This window comes from Asterias rubens, chromosome 5 (genome assembly GCF_902459465.1).
Source record: "Asterias rubens chromosome 5, eAstRub1.3, whole genome shotgun sequence".
NCBI classification, from domain to species: Eukaryota; Metazoa; Echinodermata; class Asteroidea; order Forcipulatida; family Asteriidae; genus Asterias; species Asterias rubens.
Genome location: NC_047066.1, coordinates 106,020 through 126,522, shown reverse-complemented (window position 1 = coordinate 126,522; position 20,503 = coordinate 106,020). Strand labels below are relative to the sequence as shown.

At 37.4% G+C, this 20,503-nt stretch overlaps 1 protein-coding gene across 3 annotated transcripts; it reads right to left on the bottom strand.

Moving 5' to 3' along the window:
• Positions 1-197: 197 nt before the first annotated feature.
• On the bottom strand, positions 198-19,197 carry LOC117290388 (myosin-13-like). 3 transcript variants are annotated; one of them, XM_033771763.1, is made up of 22 exons: positions 19,032-19,197; positions 16,585-16,660; positions 15,723-15,931; positions 15,360-15,504; positions 14,968-15,090; positions 13,888-14,474; positions 13,225-13,707; positions 12,687-12,951; positions 11,997-12,089; positions 11,371-11,490; positions 11,004-11,147; positions 10,098-10,187; positions 9,563-9,791; positions 8,904-9,310; positions 8,159-8,346; positions 7,152-7,323; positions 6,384-6,892; positions 4,978-5,212; positions 4,268-4,471; positions 3,905-3,979; positions 3,348-3,428; positions 198-2,810 (listed from the first exon to the last, which is right to left on the bottom strand). In XM_033771763.1, exons 2-22 carry the CDS (start codon positions 16,639-16,641, stop codon positions 2,739-2,741), a joined length of 4,488 nt encoding a protein of 1,495 aa, XP_033627654.1. In that variant the 5' UTR covers positions 16,642-16,660; positions 19,032-19,197; the 3' UTR covers positions 198-2,738. The 3 variants fall into 3 exon arrangements, with proteins under 3 accessions (XP_033627654.1, XP_033627652.1, XP_033627653.1); XM_033771761.1 differs by having other exon boundaries at positions 13,225-14,474; XM_033771762.1 differs by having other exon boundaries at positions 12,777-12,951; positions 13,225-14,474.
• Between the last annotated feature and the right edge of the window lie 1,306 nt (positions 19,198-20,503).

Sequence of the window (20,503 nt, the reverse complement as noted above, 5' to 3'; positions counted from 1 at the left end):
TAGGAACTGAAGTTTACTGATGCAAGAGGTGACAAGGTGTATTTGCAGTCCCTTTTGAAAACATTTTTTTATGTAAATTTTTCTATTTGAACACTTTTTGAGGGGATGATGAAGACAGGGCTTATTTGATCGTTTCTCATCTAAATGAAATATTAGATTTTTTGGGAATAGTTGAAACAGGTTTTTAGCAGACTACATCGCTGTTAAGGCAAATTCTTTGAGATACATTTATTGTCCAGAAACAATTCTCTTTCTGAAGATGATTTTAAATTAGTTTCTAATATTTTGCTTTAAAGGTGAATTTTATTTTCCCCTAAATTTTCCCCCTCTTTACGTTTACAGTCTGTAGGTATAAAATTTTGTTTAAAATATGTTACTTTAAAAATAAATTCCTTGTGTACAGTAAGAAACAAAACGTAAACCGCTTGCATGAAGTAACTGCATGTAAGTAAAGCATGAAGAGCCTTTTGATTAGCAAATCTTAGTTGATATCTCATCTATCAGTTTGTATGAAGCAATTAATCAAGCAATCTTAGTATTGGATTGAGTGATATGTTACTGGAGTATTAATTGCTAATGACTAGTTCAGTTTTATGACTCAGTTTGTTGGTTATAAAACAATCCTCCAAGTCAAAAATGCTTGTGTACTGTATATATAGTACTGAGGTAATTATCAATTGTTGCACTTTAATGACTATCTTGTATACATGTATTTGGTTTGTGGTAACACCATGTGTGTATCTACTTGCCAGGTAGAGTTTGTTCTTAGAGAACTGTCTTGCTGTATTCTACTGCCGCGGAGTAGATAATCGGGGGTTTGGGAGACTTTTTGCTATTAACCTGCTTTTTACTATTAACTATGACTTTCTTGTTATATATCTGCATGAGCTTCCATAGCAACAACTTCATCAGATGCAATGAAGGAAACAACTTCAACCAAGGTTAATACATGTACATGTATACAGTCCAGCACAGTATAAACAAAGAATGTATCAGTGCTGTAGTGTGACAAAAAGCCCATACTAACCAACACGGTTACCCAACACTTTTTTTCTGTATACAGTATACATGATAACATACACGTACACGTTACATGTTTATGTTAATTTTGACTCATTTTACTTAATGTCCAAGTAGCCTGGTCCAGTCAGCTGAATTTACAAAGTCCAATATTAAAGGGTTATATATAAGAAACCAACTATTTAAAAAATTTGCAATTGAACTTAAATGTATCTCATTAAAACACTCATTTATCACACACATATTTAGCAGTTTGATATGGTTTATTGTTACTTCTCTTCCACTGGTTGTGATTTATTAAGTTTGAGTGATACATGTACATGTACATTACTGGCTAAGTCAATTTACGATTTGACAGAGAAATAAAATCCTACTGCTCTATAGAGTCCTATTCCATAAGTGGCTAATTTTACAGTTCTTTTAATACAATTGTTTTCCCTGGAGTTGTTGTTGAAAACTATCAAAATCAAATATTGTTTTTGAATTGCCAGAATGTTTAGTATAGATAAAATCCTTTTCCTTTGGCCCGTTGCATTCATTACAGAAGCTCAAATAAGAATTATTTGTTGTTTTTGGTTTATGAGAAATATCTACATGTACCGTACACCTGTCTAAGTTAACGTGGAAATACAAGTGGATCACATTGTGAAATATTAGGGGGAATTGTTCCTTGTAAGATACAAGCATTTAATATGTCACACAGTCAGAGCATGTTATTACATGTATGACCATATTTGGCTATTGGCCCATTGCAGATTTGAATTTTGAAAAATTATAGGTAGAATAGGCCCACAGGCAATTTCCAAAATGGCTGCAATTGTTTTATTTGTTATTCTACCTACAAATAGTTGTCTCAAAGCAAACTCTTTGCCAAATTCCTTGTTTGTATCATAGAGTATCCTTACCCTATGTTTGTATCATCAAAAAGGCACCGAGTCCCATCACTAGTATGTCTTGCTATAATAACAACACAGACTGATATTTGCTTAAATGCATTAAACCAAAACTTAATTGAAGTAACATCTAACATTACCTTTCAAACTTTGTTGATAATAAATAACATGTATAGAGAAAGAAATATTGGATAACGAGAACAACTCTTACGATTAAAACTTATTTGCAGGAAACACTTTCAAAACATTGGTTCAAGACCAGTAAAACTGTCTAGGGATTCTATGCTGAACAACACTTTTCATTTCGGGTTAAACCTTGAACCATCGATTATCTGTTCACTCAAACATGTGATGACAAAATCTTCTAAAACACATCAACAAGTCTCACCTTTTGTAAAAAAATTTGTTTACGTCTTTATATATCTCAAATGATTTGTCTAAAGCTGCATTAATTTTTGTACAATAAAAACTTAAATGAATTCGGTTGGAGAGAAAGTTGAACAATTCATTTATTTATTGTTATGGTTTGGAATTCCTCCCAAATTAAGCAAACTAAAGTTTGGATGAGAATCATGTTTAGGTTTACAGCCACTATTTTACAGGTTAGACTTCTTCAAACTAACTTATAATATTAACAATTAAACAGGAACACAAACCTACTGAACTACTTACTGTTTGTACAAAATCAAGTAAAATGTGCATAACATCTAAAAAATAACAAAATTCCAATATCAAAGAGATGACCAAGAAATCATGCAGAGAGTAAAACGCTCTTAAAACGCACTCACTGTTGAAGTATGACTAGGCTGTGTAGCGCTTCTAGATTCATGTGAACAGTGCCCTCAATGTTACCAGGTGTGGATTCTCATTACTTGATGTGGGAACTTGCTCCATCAACTGTAAAGAATCAGAAAACACATATTAGCTTTTTATCACTACTACTACTTACAAAGATTTAACTCTACACCTCTTACATTGGGTGTTTCACTTGACACAAGGGCATGCCTTGAATGTTAATTTGTATTGGAACTTTGCAATGGGCTCCGCAGCAGTTGCTATTGGTGCAATGGGGTATTTGAAGGCCTGCAAGGGAGTTGGTGGACGTAAGACAGTCTTATTGAAGTACAAGGGCTCACTTGATTCTACGGGCTTTGATGCTTTATGAGGCTTATACAGTAATAATCTTGGCGATTATATGGGGTTACAAAATTGATATTTGACTAAAGTAGGAAGAATATTACGTATCTAAAATTGAATATATTGACCCCTTGCGGCCACCATACCACCATGATGGTGGGCAATAGTTTTACATATTAACGCTGCATCGCCTAAAATGTGCACTTTCACTGAATAATGTACAGTGAGATTATGCTGGTGATGACGACAGGTGAGGTCGATACATGTCGAGTATTAAATAAATGAAACTGTGCGTACTTGTTTGCATTGATCAAAGAGTTCATCCAGACGGTATACTTCAGCATCAGCTTTATGCCAGTTTTCTTCCAACACTCGAACCTGAAAAAGGGAAAAAAATAGCAAGAAAATACAGTTAAATAAGTGTAGCAACTTTCTTCCTTGCTGTTGAAAGAACAAGTAAACACTGTACAATGTACATGTAGGTTCTGTTGCAAAACATAAGAGTTACAATTTACTAGTGCAGCTGCTACATGGTTAGTTGTCGGAATCTTACATTAATGTATCCTGCAAGGCTTTGTTGAATACACGACTTGATTTTCTTTCATATAACACTTCAATATGTGTACAATATAGAATTGTACCATGTTTGCCAAAGCTTTTTGTAACCCAGATCTAGTTTTGCCTAGTTTGGATGGATTCAATCATTTCTAGCAACACCATTCAGCGATGCTTGAAAATGGAACCCGATACAGTACATATAAAAACTGCGTACAGAATAAAGACTGATTAGCTAAGCAATAATTGACAAGCACTCCAATGTAAACCTTTAAGGTGCGATTATGAATTCTACTCACATGTCGTGTTGCTCTGGTGTTCAGTGCCTCATAGTGATCTCTACGCTCAATCAAACGAAGTCGGATTTTCTCCATCTGTCAAACCAAGTATTCAAATAAAGTAACGCACACTCATGTCTCCATCCAAGTCTGTTCATGCATTTCAGATTATAAAACAAATTTTAAATATACAGGATGTCTGCAAAGAAGGCACTAGATGAGACTACAACACATCTGTACTGAATGTAATAAAAAAAAAAAATAAATAAATAAAAATACGTAGGTGCAACTTGATAAAGCAGACCACAAAGTACATACCCTCTTGATATTTTGCGTTTTCATTTCTTACTATAAACAAATTTGAGTAATTTGATGTCAACTTACATCTTTCTTAAGGCCGATGTTTTCTTTGATGAGTTTGCTATTAGGAACTGTTTCCTGTGGTAGTACTTTCCGACATTCTGCTCCTTCACTGCTGGATTGAGAAGAGCCAGTTAGAATGGAGTCAAGCTGTTCTTGTAATAGGGCCTTCTCCCTGTGGGCAAGTCTGAGAGTGCCGTTTAGCTTGACGGATTCACTTTGAAGCTTCTGTTAAATAGAGGAAAAGGATACAACAAATCTTGTAAGAACTCTTATAATAAAAAAAAATTGTGCAATAAAAAATTGTGCAATTTATTAAAAGAAGGCAATGAAATTAGTTAAGAAAGATGTTCTTTTTCATATTGCAACCCATTTCCAGACACATGTATTTGTTATTCAGTGTATCTAGAATCAGCTTTCACCATTCTAGATTGCAAATTATTTGCCCGAGTCGTTTCTTTCCTCTATTTCCCTCTATGCACTTCTAAGATCTTACCTCAATAGTTGACTTATTCTGTGTATCTAGAATCAGCTTTCACCATTCTAGATTGCAAATTATTTGCCCTATTCGTTTCTTTCCTCTATTTCCCTCTATGCACTTCTAAGATCTTACCTCAATAGTTGACTTCGTTATTCAGTGTATCTAGAATCAGCTTTCACCATTTTAGATTGCAAATTATTTGCCCGAGTCGTTTCTTTCCTCTATTTTCCTCGATGTGCTTCTAAGATCTTACCTCAATAATTGACTTCTGATCGGAGAATCTTCCGAGGTTATCAGCCATTTCTTGTAGACGTTGTTGCGAATATTGTAGAGCCTGCTGGAACTCACTCAGTGATGTCTTACCATTAGACACTTCTTGTCTTAGTCGTCTCTCTTGCATTTCAGATTCACGAAGCTGCTCACAGATGAGGCATACCTCATGGTCATGCTGCTTCTTAGCTTTAAGAAGCTCAGAATTCAACTCGGTCCTGTTTCAAGAAAAGGTTGAACTTGGATATAGCTGTATGATAATAATGTGCATTTTTCAAACAAGAATACCAGAAAGGAAAACTGACTGATTTGCTTTTTTTTAAATGACAAGTTTTGGACATGCCTTTTCATTAAAGGCAGTGGACACTATTGGTAATTACTCAAAATAATGATTAGCATAAAACCTTGGTAACAAGTGATGGGGAGAGGTTGATAGTATTAAACATTGTGAGAAACGGCTCCCTCTGAAGTAACGAAGTTTTTGAGAAAGAAGTAATTTTCCAAGAATTTGATTTTGAGACCTCAAGTTTAGAATTTGACGTCTCGAAATCAAGCATCTGAAAGCACACAACTTCGTGTGACAAGGGTGTTTTGTTTCTTTCAGTTATCTCGCAACTCCGATGACCAATCGAGCTCAAATTTTCACAGGTTTGTTATTTTATGCATTTGTTGAGATACACCAAGTGAGAAGACTGGTCTTTGACAATAACCAATAGTATCCAGTGTCTTTAAATAAGAATCAATATCTGCCAAAATTGATTAAAAAAACAAAAAAGTTAAATTAATGCATCTCATATGACTGAAAAGGATTTGCATTGCTACATGAACTGATAAGATTTAAATATACATAAATAATAAAAAATTAATACAAAGACGACAGAATTGTTCTTCAATGTAACATCTTACCGAGTTATCTTTAAGAGTTAGCTTTGCACGGTCGGTTCGTTTGAATGATCACTATAAAACAAACATCTACACGTGATACTAGAGATTAAGAACTACAGAAGGACAATGTTTGAACCTACTTCTCATGTTCAAGGTGCTGTGTCAATGTGCTGAGGACTCGTTTTAATGATCACTAAACAAACATCTACACGTGATACTAGAGATTAAGAACTACAGAAGGACAATGTTTGAACCTACTTCTCATGTTCAAGGTGCTGTGTCAATGTGCTGAGGACTCGTTTTAATGATCACTATAAAACAAACATCTACACGTGATACTATAGAGATTAAGAACTACAGAAGGACAATGTTTGAACCTACTTCTCATGTTCAAGGTGCTGTGTCAATGTGCTGAGGACTCGTTTTAATGATCACTATAAAACAAACATCTACACGTGATACTATAGAGATTAAGAACTACAGAAGGACAATGCTTGAACTTACTTCTCATGTTCAAGGTGCTGTGCTGAAGACTCCAAGTCCTCGATCCTTGTCATCAATAATTGCAACAACTTTCCAAATTGCTCCTTTACTTTATCAACCTGAACCCCCAATAGCACATTGTCATCACTACTCTGTCTTCCTTCTACTGGGGGAGAAACATCAATAGAAGCAGCATCCTGATTGGCGGATGTTTGCACTGTAGAGAATGCACTACTAGTTGATCCACCAATGGTGAGCCTCCTATCTAAGGGGCTTGGAGTACGTGATCGTTGGATGTCTTCATTGAGATGTTTGTCTGGTGAGCTTGTAGCCTCTGATTGGCTGTCTTTAGACTGGACAGCATTGAGTGCCTCTGATTGGCTGTCTTTAGACTGAACAGCACAGAGTATGGAAGCCACTAGAGATCCAGACTTCTGCGATGGTCTGGGTTCATTTGTGGTGTTGGTGTTAGTCTTTGTGGCTTTGGGCATCGATGTTTGATGAGTGTCTTTGGTCTGATCGACAGTAACCTTTTGAAGAAATAACACATATAATTCTTAAAGGAAAGCATTTCAAACCTTGTCCTAGAACCAGTAGATCAAAATAAGTACTATATGAGCTCTCTCAAAAAGTAGTGGAAGAACCATATGTGAGCTCCATCTATTTTGGACCTCTAATTATTTGGGACCTCTAACTATTTAGGACGTCCACCTAACAATGAAACAGATGTACAATTTTAATTTGATGATAAAATCTGATACAAAAAGAAGAAGAGTCTGGTACCCATACCTCTTGGTGACCAGCATTGATATTGAGGTAAGAGTAGATGTTCTGCATTCTAGAGACCAGACTAGCTAATTCTTCTCCAGCTTCTCTCATCTCAGTTACTTGATTGATAATCATCCAGTGAGCGTGGGCTTTAGTATTATCCAATTCACTCTGGTAAACCTGTAGCTTCTCACTGAATACACAAAGAGATTAGGTTGTAAATATTATAGTAAAGTTTCACGAAAGGTTCACATTGTATCAAATTGATAATCATCCAGTGAGCATGGGCTTTAGTATTATCCAACTTACTCTGATAAACTTGTAGCTTCTCACTGAATACACAAAGAGATTAGGTTGTAAATATTAGGTTAAACATTATCAACAACTAGAATTGTTATACCTTGGTAACAAACTGTGAAGTTTGATTGGTTGAGAACCAATCACGTGACGTGCAACAAAAACGCATATACCATGGCTAAAGATGCACGCTACGCGTAATTCACAGCTCGGCGGGTAACATGAAAAGCGATGTGCACCGGTGTACATCACCTTGATCGTTCCCAGTGTTATTCGATTTCCAGCGCTTTGTACGAAACACCCGTGGGTTTGAGGGAACAGTTAGGAATTGTTTCTTGTACCTCTGCTTATTAAACAATAAATACTCCGTAATAATGTTTGAAGATAACAACAGAACTTTGAGAAGAGGAATATTAATGTTACCAAGGTTTAACAAAACAATTGCTGCATGCTGTGATTGGGTTCCATGGGTTTTGTCCAACCTCGGGGGAAAATGGCACCCTTAGCTTCGCCTCGGGTGCCATTTCCCCCCTCGAGTGTACCAAACGCCATGGACCCCGTCATAGCGTACGACAATTGTATAATGTAAACCTATAGCTTCTCACTGTAAACACAAAGAGACAGAACAGAGAGATTAGAAGCTTAATAAATAGGACAGTGAATACATCAAACCAGCAACATGAAAGTGACATTATTATTGATAATCACAATCAATTGAGTGCCCTGTTTACCTGAGATTTTCAGCAGCACTTTTCCATTTTGAGTTAGTCTCCTCAGCATTGTATAGCGCCACCTTGAGACGAGATAGTTCCAATGTTTCAATCTTGAGCTGCACTTCAGTCTCATGAGCTGATTCAACCAATGCTCCTCTTTCTTCCTCTAGAAACTCAATGTTCTCCTTAAATTGCTTGCGGAGTGTCTGTAAAGGGGAAACAAGTTTCGATTTTATTTAACATGTTTATTAACCCAGTCAAATTTGTCTGTAAAGTTGGAGTCTTTTTCCAAAAAGCAGGACAGGAATTTCAGCTTTCAGCGAGGGCGTTGTCATTTTGAAAGATCACCTCCATTAAATCTTAAAAAGCCAATGGGAAACTTTAATTCCAGGCCTGAAAATTCAGTTCGCTGTGTTTTTATTGCCCTGTATTATTGGGCAACTTACTGCTGGAAATGAAAAACAAAAGACCACACTCACCCCCCCCCCCAAAAAAACCCCCAAAACAAAGGAAAACAAAAGAATAAAAATAAAATAATAATTAAATTAAAAAAAATAATAAAATAAAAATCCACCTCGAAACAAGCGAACGCCCCAAGAACATACTCACTTTTGAGACATAATAATAAAAAGATGACTTTTTAGAATATTATACACAAATCCACTGGCATCAAGCAACTCTTCAAATACTTCTGACTTACTTTGCAAAGACACAACATAATAACAACTTTAAAGAAACAGCCAAGAAGAAAAGATGAACTAACCTGAATTTGACCTGCAAGTCTCTTAGCCCCAGCCTTTGCCTCTCTGGTTGATTCTAGTTCAGTCTTTAAGGATTCTACCTCCTTCATTACTCTCTGCAACATTTCTTCAGATATCTCATTCTCAGACTCCATAGCAGAGATTTGGTTCTTGCTACTGCTGAGCTCATGCGTTAAGACACTCACTTCTGCTGAGAGTCTTGTGTTCTCTAGGGTAAGATTGTGGATTTCCGTTTCATATTTGGAGTGTGATTCTTTCATACTGGTCATTGTATCTTGCCACTGTTTGCCTTGAACAGCGAGGGCAGCCTCCATGGAAGTCTTGTCCAAGAAGTGACTCACACTCTGTTTCTGGAGGTTGTCATATCTGACTTTTAGGGATGTAAAGTCATCTTTGAAAACAAACAACTCTGAAGATTAAAGAATGAAATTGAAAAGATAAAGAACAATACATGATGAGTAGAGTAAATGGTCACAGTAAATGTAATACTTGTTTTCTTTCAGGCATGTGAGTGGACCATTAAAAAAAACCCAGAGAAAATACACCCATGTAAGAATGATAATGGGAGCAGAGTTAATAAGTCCTCACATGCAGTTGACTAATATGAATCTTCAAGTTGACTTTGACTACATTGTCCTGATAATGGTAACGGAGTACTTACCAAGTTTTGTTGCATGAAGCTCTCCGTTAACCCCTGCCATGGCATGTGAGTTTGTATCTAGATCTTTCATCAGTAATCCTTGAACCTCAAGAGCATCCTTCTCAGCCTTGATGGTGTCTTCTAACTCAGTTTGAAGTTGTTGCTCCTGTTCCTTAGCTGTAGCCAGCTGTAGTTTCAACTCCTTATTCTCATCGTTGGTTTCCTTCATTTGATTAACCATCTCAGAATGCTGATGCACACAAATATATAACAAGTTAAATCTATAATAAAAAATATCTTATAAAAACAGTCAAGCACTATGATAACAGATCAGAGAATTCGATTAGATCAATAAATGATTGAATCAGAGAATTGAAATGATTGGATCAGAGAATTGGATTTGACAAATGAATGGATCAGAGAATTGTACCCAACTTAGTCAGTCCAACCAAAGCAAATTTCTGCTAAGAATTGTGTTTGTATTCAAGGACTTCGATAACTGGAAGAGGTTGTTGATGTTAGGGTAATTATTTTATGACAATGAATGTTATAATACCTGCATTTCAAGTTGATCTTTCTTCTCCATTGTTCTTGTAAATAAAGCATTTAGCAGACTGTAGGCCTCTTCAATACATCCAAACTGTGCCTGGACAAATGCAAATGGATTATAAGTGTTAACAGTAAACTATTGTGAACCATGCAAGAATGCGTGACAATGGATCTCAGTTGGGCTATATCTGATACTCCATGACCAGAAAAACTGGAGCAGGATTAATGTGAGTCGGCAGCAATGACAGCACCCTCTACATTATCAGAATCAGAACCAATTTATCAGAATCAGGACTGTATATTGGGGACTCATTCATCACAATAAGTATTGTCATGACTGTAGTGATCGTGATGAGGGAACTTAACTCAAATGGTGTAGTGTATCTTACCTGTACCTTAGGTGCTTTGTCTAGTGTATCTTTGAGGTCTCTTTATCAGAATCAGGACTTTATTAGAATCAGGACTAATTGATTAGAATCAGGACCAAGTTTATTACAGTCAGGTATCGTGTATCTTACCTGTACCTCCGCTGCTTTGTCTAGTGTATCTTTCAGGTCTCTGTAAGCCTGAACCTCTATCTGGAGTTCTGTAACTGTTGTCAAAGCTCTCTTATAATGAGGTTCATAATTGTCAGGTATCGTGTATCTTACCTGTACCTCCGCTGCTTTGTCTAGTGTATCTTTCAGGTCTCTGTAAGCCTGAACCTCTATCTGGAGGTCTGTAACAGTGGCCAAAGCTCTCTTATAATGAGGTTCATAATTGTCAGGTTTTGTATATCTTACCTGTACCTCCGCTGCTTTGTTAGTGTATCTTTCAGGTCTCTGTAAGCCTGAACCTCTATCTGGAGTTCTGTAACTGTTATCAAAGCTCTCTTATAATAAGGTTCATAATTGTCAGGTTTTGTATATCTTACCTGTACCTCCGCTGCTTTGTCTAGTGTATCTTTCAGGTCTCTGTAAGCCTGAACCTCTATCTGGAGTTCTGTAACGGTGGCCAAAGCTCTCTTATAATGAGGTTCATAATTGCTCTGTTCATGGAGGGAACGGAGTTCAGAAATCTGGAAATTCAAGACATACAGAGTGATTAATGTACGGTGCATATAACGATTTGCATTAGCTGTGAGTAGGGTAGAGTAATAAACATAACAATACGTTATAGTTTCTATACGCTTAGAGTAGAATGAACTGAGTTCAGACAACTAGTAAAATGAATCAAGTTATACTCAACAAGATCAATGTCATACAATTAAGTGGTGGAAGAACAGTGGATTGAAGAGTTACCTCTTGCTGGTGCTGTTTATATGCACTCCTTAGATCTTGTTGTAGATTGAGAATTTCTCTTCTGTACTGATCTTTAAGATTGGCTTTATCTTGATGTGCTGCTGTCAACTCTGATGATTTCTGGAAATACAAGAGTACCAAGATTGCTCCAAGGTTATTGATTTACAATAAAATAGAAATGCGACAGATTTAGACTTTAGCCTGGTGTTTTTCAGATTTCAAAACAATGACTGATACATTCTACTATACTTGTAGACACTTGTGTCCTTGAGCAAGACACTTTACCATCGCTTTGTCCTTGGGATGGAACGGAAAGCCGTTGATCCCATGTGTTGTGTAACGCATGTAAAAGAACCCAGTGCACTTATCAAAAAGAGAAGGTGTTCGCCCCGGTGTTCCTGGCTGTGGCTGCTAAATGTGCCGTAGCACCTTGTAAACCCTTACACGGTGCTAAACAGTTGGGTCTCAGAATCCGTCACTGCAATAACCTATCTTTCTGAAAGTTTGTATATACTCAGTGTCTTGAGTACCTTGTTTGGTAGTTACGTGTGCTAGATAAGACTATGATTCCTCTCTAATGACTGTGCATGTTGTCTAGTCGGTCTAGTGTCTTACTAATGTCTAACCTGGTCTAAGGTTTCTTGAAGGAAGCCAATCTGGTTCATCTGTTCACCAATTTGACTCAATAGTCCTTCATCTCTATCCTTCCTTGAAGACACCTGCGGAGATAATCACAGTTTACATGACAACATTGTATTGTAATTACATCTCTAAAATTAAAGCAAATATTTCATTGGGTTTGACTGATGAGAAAATTGAGAATCTTCACTGAGCCATTAAACAAACATCATGGAATCAGAGATAAAATTAATTTCACAAAACCAGTCACTGGCTCAGTCTTTGGATCAGTGAAGTGCTCACACATAGAACCAAGAGTGAGTTAATAGCCTAGTTCAGTAAAATTGTTAAATTAGCTGAATTGGTGTTTATCTTTCCTCACACATATTGTACATCATTTTGTTTAAAACAAATTGAAGATAGATTCACTTGACTGACATGTACAGTAGAGCCAATAACTTCTTTTGTACAAGAAGTAAAACAAACTTATCTGTTCTTGGTTTTACTCCCCATGTAATACATACACCATGATATGATGAAGTTAAGTTAAATTAACAAGGATGGAGGGAATGCCTCTAAGGTGTATTCACTATTACTGGTATTATACACACGTAGTTATATCCATGGTGGATGACAAGTAAATGAAATCCAGAAACATGAAATTGTAAAGTCAGTTTTGAAAGTACTTTATTACAAACCTTTGTCTTACGCTGAACTTCCTCCTGATGTACAGGCAGTTCTTTCCTGACAACCTTCTCCCTCTGTTCTAGATGTTCCTTCTTACTTACTTCCTCCTTCTGTTCAAGAAGTCTCTTTGCCACGTCTAGCTGGCTGTGTAAGTCAGCCTGGTTAGCTTTAAGGTTGTGAAGCTCACAGCGTAGTAGCTCATTACTGATTGAAGCTGATTCCATGTGGCTTAGAAGGCTGGCTTGATCAAGCTGACTTGGGCTCTCTGCGTCCAGTCTGACATAATATAAGGAAACACAAGAATCTCTCAGTGACGCCACAAATTAGTAATGAGCAATTCAAGCCGAAAAACAGAGCTTTGTAGTCAAATTCGCGTTTTTTCTCCGAAAGTATCAGCCAGACTTATATCTAATGAAACTTATACAGGCAACAATGCAAATCTGAAATTGACTCTTGTTGTGTTATTCCTTAAGTGATCTGCATTTTGTTTTTCAAGAATAGTGGATGCAAATTTGTTCATGTACAAGTGCCTTGAGTGTGAATACTAACCTAAATGCTGGAACTACAATGGGTGATGTTAGTGTCCCTGCTACATTGAGTGTTACTGGTGTAATAGCTGTACCCACTTCTTTCATACAGTATGGAGTACTACCACATTGTGTATCGGTGAGGTACACTGGAGACATCCCACACTGAACATCAGCTGTCACAAGAGGGCTAGTGCCAACAGACATCTCTGCAATCTTAATAGGAGTGGTACCAATGCAGGAATCAGTGATTGGTGTTGGGTCTGTGGCTAGACCAATCTTAGCTAACTTGACTGGAGTGGTCCCAATGCATGAGTCAATTGTTTGTGCGGGATCTGTGCATAGACCAATCTCAGATGATTTCACTGGGGTGGTACCAAAGTTGGCATCAATGGATTTCACTGGGGTGGTCCCGATGCATGAGTCAATTGTTTGTGCTGGGTCTGTGCCTAGACCAATCTCAGATGATTTCACTGGGGTGGTACCAAAGTTGGCATCAATGGATTTCACTGGGGTGGTCCCGATGCATGAGTCAATTGTTTGTGCTGGGTCTGTGCCTAGACCAATCTCAGATGATTTCACTGGGGTGGTACCAAAGTTGGCATCATTGGATTTCACTGGAGTGGTCCCGATGCATGAGTCAATTGTTTGTGCTGGGTGTGTGCCTAAACCAATCTCAGATGATTTCACTGGGGTGGTACCAAAGTTGGCATCGTTGGATTTCACTGGAGTGGTTCCAATGCATGAGTCAATTGTTTGTGCGGGATCTGTGCATAGACCAATCTCAGATGATTTCACTGGGGTGGTACCAAAGTTGGCATCAATGGATTTCACTGGGGTGGTACCAAAGTTGGCATCGTTGGATTTCACTGGAGTGGTTCCCATACATGAATCTGCTACTAAAGTTTGGTCTATGCCTAGACCAATCTCAGCTGACTTGATTGGAGTTGTACCAGAGTCCATAGATCTAGCAGGTGTCACTTCAGTGTTCCTCTCCACAATACCACTGCCTAAGCATTCTTGACTAGCCATCGTTGGTGTGTACAGTGAAAAGTCACTCACTCCCATGGGTGTTGAATCGATGTTCAATATTTCAGTTGAATCCCTAATGGGTGTGTCAAATACACATGTGGCTCTGTGTGGAATATCGTCAGAACTGTCTTCAAATCCAAGAGCAATGCTCCATAATTGCTCAGTAGATGGTGTTGCAATAATGGAAGAAGAGTCACTTTCAATCATGTTCTTACAGACAGGCAAGATTGTAACTGCTGCCTGAGAAATAAAAAAATATAGATTTAAATTTAGTCCCTTCAATTTATTCTCCTCTTTTAGATCAGTTTTTGTTTAATGCTGAAGTAGGGCACTGCATTTATTGGCATTTGACATAAATCCTGTGCCACAAACTTGCACCATTGAAGGACACTACAGCTAGACTCTTTTGCAACAGTGACAAAGTAGTGACAGTATCAAGTTAATGAAATTAATTCCTTCTTGTGAAACATGTACCACCTTAAGAGTAATTTTAAATATTATAGTAAACTTGCAGGTACAACCATGGGTAAAATCTCTTGAAGGGGTGGTGGCTCTGAAAAGAGCCGGTTTGGTCTTGTCGTTTCAAACAGTATCCTCTGCTAGTCTTCAGGAGAATGCTCGTCTTCTCCTGAAGACGAGCAGAGTATACTGTTTGAATCTAACTGGCTACATAATCAATTGAATGGTTTGGCTGTGCAGTATACAAGAAAAAAGAAAACCCTCAACTACCTACCTGTTCTTCATCAATCAACTCTATCATTGCAGCTTCAAGTGTACTTTCAACCAGGTTGGCAGCAGCGTAAGCCAGTTGATTGTCCCCGTCAGTTGGGATAGAACTCTCTGGTACATTGTACATCTAAAATTGAGCATAATTCATTGATAAAACTAAATGTTCCATGTTAGGTATGAGGATAACTTTAGCTATAGGCCCCTCTCAGGTAAACACATCAATAATTAAAACCTAAAAAAATGCTGTCTAAATTTGAATTTACTTGAATTTAGCGCAAAACATATTATCAACATTTCAGTGTGCAGATAAAAGTAACATACATTTTCTGAATAAAAGCTTCTTACAATGTACACATTCTACATGTACATGGTTGAAAGGAATTTGGAGATGCTAACCTTGTGTGTAGAATGAGACACATTGGTAATCTCGTTCAGTAAAACTTCATTAAGAAGAGATTCAGCTGCCTCGGTTACACTCTGGATTCTTAGTTTACTGCCAGAGCTTGATGAAGATGTACCCAACGAAGGACCTCGGCTCTTCCTGTCAAGATAGTACAATACAATTTAAGTTTAAGGAGGTTATGATGTATGTAGCAGTAACAACTTTTTCTACAAGAAATGGATACTAAAATCAGAAATGTCACTTTTAAAGAAATTGGGGCAGGTGTGTTTATGGCTCTCTGTGAAAAATGCTTCAGCTGGAAAAAGTATCTACACCAGACAAAGTGAGAGTAATATATTTGCTGGGATACTAATTACCTTCTGTTTTTTTCGCTTTGCTTTTTCTTGTTGGATGACTTTGAACCCCTTGGAGTACAGGCTTCCATGGGTGTCCATATCTTCTGAATGGAATTCCCTGGGAGGGAAATGCCATGATGTAACTTGGTTGTAGTTAGGTCTTGGTTGAGACATGAGAGGGGTTTCCTTGCTGGGGTTACAGGGTTCAAAGACTTCCCTGGTGTCTTGGTCTGGGAGGAAAAGACAAGAAAGATGAAAATGATGAGCCTTTCTAGGGGTTAAAGGTTAACACAAACATTCTGCTTTAAATTTTTGTATTGATTCCTTATTTATGTGAACTAAGAATTATTGGTACACAAAAAGAAAATACTTAGGCCAAAACAACAAAGATGCTCCCATGGCTGCTTCGCCTACACTTTTAAATTTGGCAATAATGGGGATGTGCAACTATTAATAATAATACTTGGTTCTTATATATAGCGCTTTCTAGCCCCTAAGGGGCGTGTCAAAGTGCACAGTATTCATTCCTGCAGGGTGTGATTTGAAGTACAGAGTTTACAAGATGCTGTGGCGCAATATGCAGAAACAACGGGGCAGAGACCTTCTCTTTTTTTCACAAAGTGCACTGCCACTGGGTTCTTTTCTGTGGGTAAGTTATCGGTACACAACACACGGCACCAAGGGCTTTACGTCCCATCCGAAGGTTGAATCAATGGTTTAGTGTCTTGCTTATAAAAGGACACAGGTTTCACGACTGAATAATCATATAAATTGACATGGTTGAGAGGTTTAAATGAGCTAGGAAACCCTAGAAAGGAATCAATAAATTAAACACAGACTGAACTAATCAATCATGGGAAATTTCCTGGGCTTAGCTAATTACCTCTGCACCAACATTCTCCTTGTCCACTAGCTGATGTCGTCCTGGTGTTGCAAACATGATGGGGTTTCCAAGTGTCCTGCAATTATAAAACAAATAAATGGTTGATGTGTGTTAAAAACAAATTCTTCAGGTTGACTTCGCAACATTTGCCGTGTCTTTGTAAGCATTGGAAACAAATTCGGAACGTTCACAAATTATTCCCAACCTCCTTACGAGATCGGTCAGTTTAGAAACTGGTTTCTAAATTTCAGGGAGTGTTGCGAAGACGTCATTTGCCGTCGATTTTCGTATGCTTTTCGTGGACAAATTTAACGCGAAATTCAAATATTCATCTTCGCAAGAACATTCGCCACTCTGTGAGAGCAGCAATACGAAGCGCTTCCTTAATTTCAGCGAATGTTGTGAAGACGGTAATTCACCATCAAGTTTCGTAAGCATTGGTAAAAAGCCATTGGTACTGGTGGTAGAGCTTGCGTGTTATGGTTTATGCTTAATAAGAGATATTGGTAAGGAGAGGTTTTTAACATAAAATTATAAGGACGACCAAGAACATTAATTTTTTAACTATCAAATCGCAACTTTTGGGCGAATTCGTTGCGAATTTCAAATATTCATATTAGCAAGAATTTTCAGCCAAGTTGTGAGAGTAGCATAAAACCAGCATGACCAGTGGAGCCTTAGGTGTTTCTTAGTTTTGTTGGTCAAGGAAGGGAGAGAGGAGACACTTTCAACTTTGCTTGGCAATGTATCACAACTGAACTAGACCTAGTAACTGGGGCGCTGTATTCCTTTTTCAAAATTTTGGAAAATGTCAAAATTTTGAAAAAGGAATACAGCGCCCCAGTTACTTGGTCCCCTATATCACAACAATGTATCTGGGTTTACATCGCGCACTACACATAGTCATAGACGGTCGCACTATAGGCCTAAATAGTAATACCGACAACTCACGACCCCTCACGACAACAAATTTTAAATGCACCTTATTTTAACAGAACATTTGAACATAAGTCAACCGTTAAATATAATATGTCGTGAGTTGTCGGTATTTAGTGCGACCCAACGTAGAGGTTAAAAATAAATTAAAGACTTGCCAGGTAGGGAAAACAGTACTTCTAGAAACTACTGTAGCGTCATACGTTATCGACCGTCATATGTTTTTGGTCCTCAACTTTGATTCCCGTTTACCGCGGGATTGTGCAAGCTGCACCGGTGACAGAAGCTATGCAATTTACTCACAGTCTGTATTTTCATCAGGCTTAATCATGCTGAGAAAAAAGTTATGCTCAAACATTTATAAAATGATTGATTTTTGGTACTAATCATTAGTGCATTATACTGCCAACATTCAAATGAGTCAAAGATACATCATCCAACCTCGAAAGTTCAAAACAAAATTACTATCTGCTAGATTGAGTTTTATTCTGGCTTTAGTCACTAGATGGATCACGTGAGGTGGTTACTATTTGGGATTCAATGGTGTGCCAATATGGGGAAAATATTAAAATATTTTAAGTGAAAAATGACAAATATTAAGTCTACATTAAAGAGAAAATATCATAGATTGGTTTCTTATCTCCTGAAACCAAACATTACTGGTCTGAAATGGGGGAAAACGGATTGTTATGAAGTGTGTGTGTTTCAAGGGAGGGGGGGGGGGTGGGGTGTTTTACTTTCATGACTTACAATATCTCTGGATTCTAATATTTATAGTAGCCAAAATGCCTTAGTTAGGACAAAAATGTAATTAAATATGTGTATAGACTATCAAAAATGTTATTCAATTACTACTACCTACTATACTATAGTAGTAATTGAATAACATTTTTGATTTTTTTTGCACGCCATAGGCCTACAGCTTCTGAATATTCAATAAAATACCAACCAATGAAAGGTGTGAAAACATATGACGTTGCTCCAATGTCGTGCATGCATTACAAAAAAAGCACTGTTATTAATATTATGGCAGACTGTCTCTTGCAACGTAAAACCAAAACTTTAAAAATTTCAACACACCCATCATGAAGTCTAAGTGTTATTGTTAAAAAATTGGATAGATGATTTGAAAAAAAAAACCATTTAGTTTTTAATTGTGAACAATTTTCCTGTTATCCTACTGAAAACACATCACATGAGTATATGACACCAGGATATATTATTAAATATTATATACCCGTGAAGTAGGGAAAACAGGACGTCCTACGATATATTTTATACTTCCCCTTACAAATAATACATCAAAGTACTGAACTATGGCAACTGCGTTCTGCTATCATCTATCTGTGTGGAGACAGACATGGCCTTTTTGATTCAGTGAGTTTTTGGAGACGACACTCGACAGCGTCGTTCGTTGTGTACACACTACAATAATACATGGAGGTAGAAATAGACTTCTACACCTCCATACAATAAAACAAGGCAATCCAAATTTCACATCACCGGCATACCTTTGAAAATCATGTAGTCTCTTCTGTTGTTTGATTCCGATTCCTCTACCATCAAATGTTGACTACATGCATAATCCCTAACCAGCAATCATGTTGAATTTAATCATCAAATGTATCAAACCAAGACAAAAACTGTGACCGACCCTTCACAATTTCAGCAGTTGTAAAAAATAATGAATTCGAATTTAGCGCTATGATCACATGAGGGCGCTGTTGTCAGTTTACCACAGAGCAAAAAGTATCATGGATGGCTGGATGGGACACTCGACGGACGATGGCTATTAATCCATCGTTGATCAAACCGATCTAGTAAGCCCCGCCCACTTCATTTAATTTCATTTCATTTATTATTTCACAGGCAAAAATTCAAGCACAGACAATAAGAACAGTAAGAAAACAAAAACAAGAACATACAATACAATAACAAAAAAAAGCAGCACACCTGAAGGATTAAAAAAAAAGTAAACTAAATTAATATCGAGTTAATCTCCTGATGCCACAATTTACGAAGAGACAAAAAGGGACATTTCAGATGGACATTATTAAAACATGGCATACAGTATAAAAATATAGAATATAAAACTAAAAATATAAAATAAAATATAGAACTATACAAGCAGAGTAGACTTAGAGTAGACTCGATTCAATTTTAGTTTATTTAAACAAACTGTTAATAATCAAAATAAAAAGGCAAAGACTGAAAAATGAAGGAATTTGGTTTACAAAATAAAATACATGAGTGAACAAGACAAACAGGAATGGTGAAAAATGTGTGAAAAGTTCCCGTATTTTATTTACTTTCGTTTAGTTTTTCTTTTTCTGTGTGGAAGGGGGGGGGGGGGATACTGGCACTGAATGTGTTAAGCGTATAACGGCGCAAGGATTTGCTATACGGGAGATCAAAATAGCCTATTTATACCCATACAGGTTTCGGTCCCGCTAGCCGTGAAATGAGGAAGCTCCTGATCATAGCTGATCTAAGGCACTAATTAAACTACATCTTGGGCTTTGGCCGTAAATTACACACGGAGGCCAATGATCCCTGCAAAGGTTCTCATAATTGGTTTCCAATGGAAGTACATTTTATTTTTTACAAAATTAAAATGGCCTTGCCCGCTCATACAAGTTGAAATCATAGGCTTCGCTTAGGCTCCGTCAGTACCATTTTGGTAGAGTCATGTATGAGCCCTGCATGACTTCGAATCTAAGGTGAACGGTAGCCTAGTGAGCCATGCAGTGTGGGCATGCAGGAGCCAGTGTGGCAGGAGGTTTTGTCCCCAACGGCGAAAACTTAGCGCCCTCATTTGAATCGTTCTGCTTTAGCGGCAGTATCCGATTTGACATCTAGAGCTATATGGCTACGCTGTTACCAAGGGCGTTGCTATGGACCTCCTATACATCAATGCATGATGACGCAGACATCTATCCACAGCCGTAGCTGATGTAGCCACATATTCGGACACGTCCTAACT

Coding starts and splice junctions, on each gene's coding strand:
- LOC117290388 (XM_033771761.1), bottom strand. CDS start 16,641: ATGTTTGCAACACCAGGACGACATCAGCTAGTGGACAAGGAGAATGTT. Junction 12,952..13,224: donor ATTGTAGTTCCAGCATTTAG/GTTAGTATTCAC, acceptor ATATTATGTCAG/ACTGGACGCAGAGAGCCCAA. Junction 11,148..11,370: donor ATAAACAGCACCAGCAAGAG/GTAACTCTTCAA, acceptor TTGAATTTCCAG/ATTTCTGAACTCCGTTCCCT.